The sequence below is a fragment of the Coffea eugenioides genome, chromosome 9 (assembly GCF_003713205.1).
Source record: "Coffea eugenioides isolate CCC68of chromosome 9, Ceug_1.0, whole genome shotgun sequence".
Lineage (NCBI taxonomy): Eukaryota > Viridiplantae > Streptophyta > Magnoliopsida > Gentianales > Rubiaceae > Coffea > Coffea eugenioides.
In genome coordinates, this window is record NC_040043.1 from 5,536,085 (window position 1) to 5,543,879 (window position 7,795).

At 33.6% G+C, this 7,795-nt stretch overlaps 1 protein-coding gene across 1 annotated transcript; it reads left to right on the forward strand.

Annotated features, from left to right (window-relative positions):
• Positions 1-4,635: 4,635 nt before the first annotated feature.
• On the forward strand, positions 4,636-7,475 carry LOC113782951 (tyrosine-protein phosphatase DSP3). Its single transcript, XM_027328935.1, has 5 exons — positions 4,636-5,039; positions 5,175-5,268; positions 6,050-6,104; positions 6,221-6,264; positions 6,944-7,475. The coding sequence occupies exons 1-5, from the start codon at positions 4,876-4,878 to the stop codon at positions 7,199-7,201; spliced, it is 615 nt and encodes a 204-aa protein (XP_027184736.1). The 5' UTR covers positions 4,636-4,875; the 3' UTR covers positions 7,202-7,475.
• Positions 7,476-7,795: the final 320 nt, after the last annotated feature.

The window sequence follows — 7,795 nt, forward strand, 5'->3', positions numbered from 1 at the left end:
TGCAGCTACTTGTAGTCCAACCACCCACCATTGGCCCGATTAATAGTTGTCATACTTAAATTAAACTCAACTTACTGTGTTAATATGTAAAATCATATTTATTGCATGCTCGTAAGTACACATTATCTCGACAAAAATTCAGACACTCTCCCCACAAAAATTAATTTCTACGCAAAAAAAAAGATTAACACTCCTAGCTAAGGTGTTGTTGAATTGAAGTTTGAACTGAAGTCTAAACTTGATAATAAAAATAATGTGAAGTGTATTTAAAGATGTCAATGGGCGATAGTTAAGAAGGGATTTTTATTTTGCCAAAAAAAAAAGGGTTAAATCTGAAAATATTAATTAATATTTAGAAGGAACAATGAAATAAAGAGTAAATTATAACCAAATATAACCACTAAACTTTTGCAATCGTCGAGTTTTGGTCACTCAACTATTAAAAGCTCGGTTTTGGCCACTGAAATGTCTAAAGTTAAGATTCGAAACCATTTCATTAGATTTAGTCGTTAAGTATACCAGATCTAATTGCCTATGCGATTTCCAAGACAAAAGAAAGGAGCAATTTAGGAAGTTTGACATGCATCTTCTTCTTTTTTTTCTTATTCTATAAATCTAAAGAAAGAGTAACCATGAAACCACAAAATCTACTGCTGCTGCAACGAGGAAGGAGGAAATGGAAGAAGCCCAGCTTGGATTAGAGGAAGAAGGAGCAAGCTGAAGCCTTTGCCTCTGCCTCTGCCGCCGACCACAACCTCCGTCCTCCAGTCTATTTATTAGTCGCGTACATCTATCTCGATGGTTTCAACCAGTCCTACTTCTCCTAAAGATAGAATCAGCCAAGCAACAGTCACAAAAGCAGTAAAAGCTCTTATAAAATGGAGAAAACTCCACCCCAGAACAATCCATCATAAAACCAGCTACAGGAGAAGAAGAAAAGCAAGAATTTCTCGAAAATGAAGATGGTAACGAAGAAGAAAATTTCATTTACCTCCTCTTGACCCTCAAGAAAATCCCACCAAAAGATTCATCCAAAATACCACACAAAATTTCACTCTCAAATTTAGGGGTGTGCAATGAATTTGAATTTGGTAATTTGAAAGTTTGAATTTGGAATTTTTTGAAATTTTGGAATAAGAATTACCGACCGATTTCGATTTCGAATTCACCAGTTCCGATTTCGATTTCGATTCTGAATTCATCGAATTCGGAAACCTTTTTTTCTTTTTTGTTAGATGTATTGTTATATAATATAAATTTTATATTACATATATTATAAAAAATATTATTATATATATATTAATATATATATTATAAAATGAAATTGAAATAAAAATATGATTATAATTTTTATATATATTTATAAAATGAAATTGAAATAAAAAATATTATTATATATATAAATAAATGTATATATATATTATAAAGTGAAATTGAAATCAGAAATTTCGATTTCGATTTCCAATTTCAAAAGCTCCATTATCGAATTCGAACCAAATTTGCTTAATTCAAAATCGAAAATTACTATTTCAGTACCAAATTCTGAATTACCGATTTCAAAAATTCCGAATTCAATTCGAATTCGATCAGTAAATCGTAAATTTTCGATTTTGCACATTCCTACTCAAACTCGGTTCACTCTCTGGTTGACGACAACCTTAGCCTTTGCTTGATTATAGACGACCGGCCCATCAAATCCCCATATAAAATTACTGCAGAATTTGCTCAAAATAATGTGAAGTCCGAGGATATTTCCATTGATATGGTTGTCAAGCTATCCAAGTTGAAATTAGATTGCAAGACTCTGGAGGGAAGGCGAAAGCTGTATCAATCATTAGACATGTTTTTTGCGAATAAAAGGGTTGTTTCGTTGCTTCCAAGAGTTTTAGGGAAGCATTTTTATAAGAAGGAGAGGAAAATTCTGGTGCCATTGGATTTGAGAAGTGGGATAATTGGAAAGAGCTGATTGAAAGGGCAGTAAATTTGGCATTTTTATGCTTTAGGAATTGCGCAGGCACTTAGATCTAGCATACTTAACGACTAGATCTAACGGAATGGCCTCGAGTCTTAACTTTAGACATTTCAGTGATCAAAATCAGACTTTTAATAGTTCAATGATAAAAACTCGACGATTACAAAAGTTTAGTGTGGTCCGGATAATTTCTTGTGGCCAATTAGTTGTGCCAAAACATAGATGGTACTTTATCTTATCCACAAATTCTTGTGAACAAAAATGCTGGACTGGCGTAGTTGGGCCGGACTAGAACTTAGTTTGGGCTGAGCAGGCACAATGGAGTTATTGGTCCAGTTTTGTCATTACCAACAAGTACTGCCCCAAGATTAGTAGTTAAGGCTAGGTAAGCCCCAACAAATTATCCTTTTGAACTTAAACTCGTTAATTGCACCCATTGGTTGGAAGAGGAAAAAAAAAAAAGGAAGGAACCAAAATCCTATTAGATCTTGTTTGGATTGCTACCCTTTGAATTTTCTATGAAAAAAATATTCTCTCTATTCCATTGTTATTGTAATGTTTGCACTTTATTGATGTTCTAAAACAAAAGTCATCGTTTCAAATTTAAAACATAATTTTCAATATCGACGTTTGAAAAAAATAATTTTTTAAAATCTCAATACGAGAATATTTTGAATTCAATAAATACATACGTAAATTTATCAATGTCAACTAATCTAAATATAATGATGACCACATCTTCGTAAAATTTTAAAAAAATTGGATTCCTAAAAAATGACTCTAATATTGAGACGGAGGAATTATATTGTAATAATTTGATGTATATGAAAAAAAAAATATTTGAAAATATATGATCACGAAAGAAAAAAAGGACTAAAAATTTTTCTATGAAAAAATTAGAGTAGTTGGCCATCAAAAGAGATTTAAAACTTTATTTGGGTGTAGTTCAAGTGATCAAATCCTTTGGATGGATTCTAAAAAATTCAGACTTTCTTGAAAAAATTTGCCAACGAATGTGTAGACATCCATTTGAGTTGACGGTGGTTTAGTCCATTCCGAATCCTTAAATCTCTTTTGCATCCACCCCTCTTGAGGCTCTTTTAAGTCCTCCTCCTTTTAGATGTCTTTTGCGTCCTCGCCTCTGGAGGCTCCTTTAAGTCCTCCTCCTCTTATACAGAGTAGAAGTAAATCTAGAATAGATTCTATCGTAGTCGGAAAAAAAATAAAAAAAGTTTTGCGTGAATTGATTGACAAAGAAAGGCAAGTGGATTCGAAAAAGTGCGTCGTGGAAGGTTCGACCATGTAGGGGTAGGACCAAATCCAACGTAGAAAGTGAAGTCAATAACCGCCTCCGAGTCACCCCTTGCATCATCCTGATTCCGTCGGCCGCAAGCATGAGTGGGGCCATGACTGAAGTGGAAAGTCACAGCCTCGTTCGTCCCTTTGACCACTTGTTTTTTTCCTTTTTTTATTGAAAAACCTTTGACCACTTGTTGGATGCATGAACGGTGGCTTTATTCTTTACAAGCCAATAAAAATACATTGCAAAAGTTTATTTCTTGTTAATTTCTTTGTCTTCCAAATTTTCTATTCTAGTTTAAAATGGATGTTTTATTTCTTAGTTAAATGTTATTTTTTTTTTTTACATTTTATTATTGCAAAAGTTTACCATACTAGTAGTAGACATCATGACAAGTAGTAACTTGTATATTTAAACAAGCAAATCTCTTTACACTTGCTATTGTAAAAAAAAAAAAATAATTATGATAAAAAAAGATTAATTAGATTTGTTATGTTAAAAATATTTATATAGTTCTTTTGATAGCTGAGTGAGTGCTGTATTTAATAGAATATATAAGTATCTTCTTCTTTATAAATAACTTTGAGAAAAATGGTGGTGATGTATTATCTACATCTTCCTAGTAGAAAGCTAAAAACTTTTTGCAAAATTCCTATTATAGTCCGTCAAAGTTAAATACTAGTAGTTGTCGAGATTAAGCTCAATTGGTAAAAGATATTACTAGTTTGGTAAAATTTGACTTTTTAGATATATACAGTGTGCAGGCAGAGATAAGACTTCAGAAGAATTTTATTTGATGAATGAGAGCTCTTTCTTTGAACAACTTTGAATGCAAATGAAATGTGAAAAAACCATAAAAATGGACTTTTAATAACTTTCCCTAGTATACCATTACTACTCTATTTCTCTTCAAGTAAAATGTTTGAAAATCTAAAAGTTTAAGATATATATATATATATCATACACACTTGGATTGTAATTTTTCATAAATACATTTTCGAATCATTTTTTATTTTGCATACATCAAATCGGTACAGTATATTTTCTATAAAACGCTTACAAATAGCTATTCAAACGGAAAATTTTCACCTTAGTAAAGAGGAACTTTGAAAGGAAAATGAGTTTTGAAATTACATAATATCGAAATTTAGATGCAAAATGCCTCTTGATTTTTCAAGCAAAACAACCCTTAAAAGGATTGATCATTTTTTCTTTCCACTTGGTCAATAGTCAATATTCTACCATAGGAAAAATCCAAAACGTGGTAAAACAAACAAGACTACAACCAAAAATGAATTAAAAATGAAGAAGAAGAATTTTCGCCCAAAAAAAAAAATTAAAAAAGCCCATAAGAAGTGAAAAAGGTGGGCAATTCCACGGGCATCGTAACTCGTACCTTTCATTGGAATCGGTTTCTTCTTCTAGTATATTAGAGTTGTTCTTTCCAAAATCTTTCAAGATATTCCTCAAATCCATAACACCCATCTTTTAGATTCGTCATCAGAAGATCAGTAGATACTGAATTTTGTATCAATTCTTCCCAGTGGGCCAAAAAAAAAAAAAAAAAGCCAAAAGAGAGCTACATCCACCCTAACAAATTGAGATGGGTGTGATTCTGGAAGAAGCGGAATCCGAATTCGACAACGACGTCGTCATGGTTCCACCCCCAAACTTTGCAACGGTGGAAGATAACAGCATTTATCGCTCTGGGTTTCCTCAGCCTTCCAATTTTCCCTTTCTGCAATCCCTCCAGCTCAAGTCCATACTGTAATTGTCGTTTCTTTTCTTGTTCTGCGTAATTTTTCGTTAATTCCTGTACTTTAATTGACGGGTTTGGTTTATTGTTAAATTTTATCTGTGGGTTTTCGAGGTTTCTTATTAACTGTTGAAATTTATGGGCAGGTGCTTGTGTACCGAGCCGTATCCAGAAGAGAATTTAGAGTTTCTCAAAGCCAACAACGTCAAGCTTTTTAAATTTGGAATTGATGGCACTAAGGTGCTCTATTTTGTTACCTCTTTTTCTGTTTCTAGATATATAATTTTTTGTTTGATTCTATCATATCTTAACCACCATTTGCAATTTTAAGTGGAGGAACCTTATTCTTGCACTTGAAGAATATTTGACTGAATGTGTAGATTGTGTTCTTAATTAAGGACTCTTTAAGAATATTCACTTTTTTTTTTTTTGGCGCATAAAGGAGCAATCTTTAAGGGTTATGGTGCTGATTCTTCTTGGGGTTCCCTTTTATTTAGGATACCCACGAATTGGTGATTAATCTGATGCTATTAATTATAGTTTCAATATCTGAAGGACTAATGCTATTCATTACGGGTAATATATTGGGCAAGGATGGATATTTCACACCGTAATTGTTAAGGCTATATACGTGTAATTTTCTAAAGTTGAATATCTCCTAGGATTGTCCATATTATTAGGCATATCATGACTACTGTTGTTATTATGACTAGTGGAATTGTGTTGTAAGTGGAGTGGCTTCGATGGAGCTGATACTGGACTTGATATAGTGAGGAATATTACCATTGGGGATCTTTTGAGTGGCTTTTCATTCTGCAATACATTCACGGGAAAGTTAATAGCTGCTTTCTTTTTTCCCCCTAAATAACAATAGTTGAGTATCGTGGTAAATTGGAGTTTTATATGTTCTGAATTGATTTTTTATTATCAGCAGCCTATGTTGTAATGTCTGAGGGTACAGCTTAATACTTTCTGGTTTCTTCACTCCAAATGTTAAATTGCATATTTCTTGTGCTTGCAGGAACCAACAGCCATTCCCAGGAGTACCATAACAGAGGCTTTGAAAGTTCTAATTGGTATGATTCTTGACAGGATGAGGCCATGTTTAATTGGCTGCAACTTTTAGTTGATAACACTCATTTAGCTCTTTGCTATGTATCCAATGTACTGACTTTATTGATTTGGATTTCAGATGTACGGAATCACCCAGTACTGATTCACTGCAGACGTGGAAAGGTATGTTTTTTTTTTAATGCATTTAGGAGAAGAAGATTAATTGTCTGTCGCCTTCTGCTTTTGGCTATTTATGCCTGAAAATAATTGTTTTGGGATTTATTTCTTCAAATGATTTTACCATTTTCCGGTTTCATGTTTGTTGTTTGCTTGATTGGTTCTTTTGCAATTGTTAAAGAATAAGTGCTAGCATTCTTCAGGCATTGTCCTTTTGGAATCATGTTTTTCTTGAAATTCTCTCCTGTTGTAGCACATGGAGTGCCTGTGCCTGTTTTGGAGTTAATGTTGATGGTGTTGTCAGTGGTTATTACACATTTTGAAGTTAAACGTTGATGTTATTTCTTTCTGGACTAGATCATCGAGATCGTAATCTTTTGGTACTCTGAAGTAAAGTTGTACTATGATATCTAGATATTTTGTTTCTTCACATTAATTTCCCTTGTTAGTCAAGTGAAATTCAATGATTCCAAAGCGGTTTTAGAATGGCTTTGCTTAAGCTAGCCTTGAGAAGAAGCATAAAACTATATGTTTTTTATCTCTCTCTCTCTCTTTTGGTTGTCTCTCATCCATGTCTTTTGCACCCTTCAGCTCTGTGTGATTGAACTCTTGATGCTTTTTTAAACTCGTTTTATGATCTTTCTAATGTAGTTCTAGCATCTCACATTTCTTGCTTGTTCTGCAGCATCGAACAGGTTGTCTTGTTGGTTGCCTTAGGATATTGCAGAACTGGTGTCTGTCATCTGTTTTGGAAGAGTACAAGCATTATGCTGGCACAAAGTCAAGGCCAACTGACTTGCTATTTCTGGAGAAGTATGATGCCTCATTTCTGAGGCATTGTCTTCAGAACCTCATATGCCAGTATCAAGGGTACGGTTCAAGGAAAAGGCGCCTGCTTTACAAAGAAGATTTAGTACAGAAGCCCCGGATAACTTCTGCTTAGTGGTGATACTCCCGTCCTGGTTTTATTTGGATAGGATGATTTTCTTCCAAGAATTAGCACCACCTCGAGATTCCTTATCCGTCTCTCCTTTTTGCTGATTCTTTTGCACATACATTTTAGTTAGGGTGCTTTTTCTGTGAAAAGCATCAGACAGCTTTGATTACTTCTTTTGTATTTTTTTTTTCCCGCAATTTGGATTAGAGGTATTGCTGTTGGATTTCATCTATAAAAATTCTATGAAGAAATCTGGAATTAGATTTTCATGTCTTTCGTCTCTGTCTTGCACAAGTATAAGAGCTTCGGACTCTTTTAAGTTCACTGAAATTGCCTATTTCAGAAATAGGTGGAAGGAATGTTTTTCTTCATTGGTGATTTGCAGAGTCGCAAAACTTTGTTTTGTAGGATTAGCATATGTACACCTAATTTGTCTTGTGTACTGGTGAACTTGTACGCTCATTTGCTCGCGGTATTTGTATATCTTACTTGGTCTGATGTTCTAATGACAATACGACGAGGCTTCTACTTGGATACTTTCCAAAGTTTTGTAAATTAGTTGCATTTTTTTTTTTAGCAAGGAAAGAGTAGGATTTTAAA

Excerpts from the sequence above, each read along its gene's own strand:
- LOC113782951 (XM_027328935.1), top strand. The coding sequence starts at position 4,876 with ATGGGTGTGATTCTGGAAGAAGCGGAATCCGAATTCGACAACGACGTC. Across the intron at positions 5,269-6,049 it reads TTGGAATTGATGGCACTAAG|GAACCAACAGCCATTCCCAG; the intron begins GTGCTCTATTTT and ends TTGTGCTTGCAG. Across the intron at positions 6,105-6,220 it reads GGCTTTGAAAGTTCTAATTG|ATGTACGGAATCACCCAGTA; the intron begins GTATGATTCTTG and ends TTTGGATTTCAG.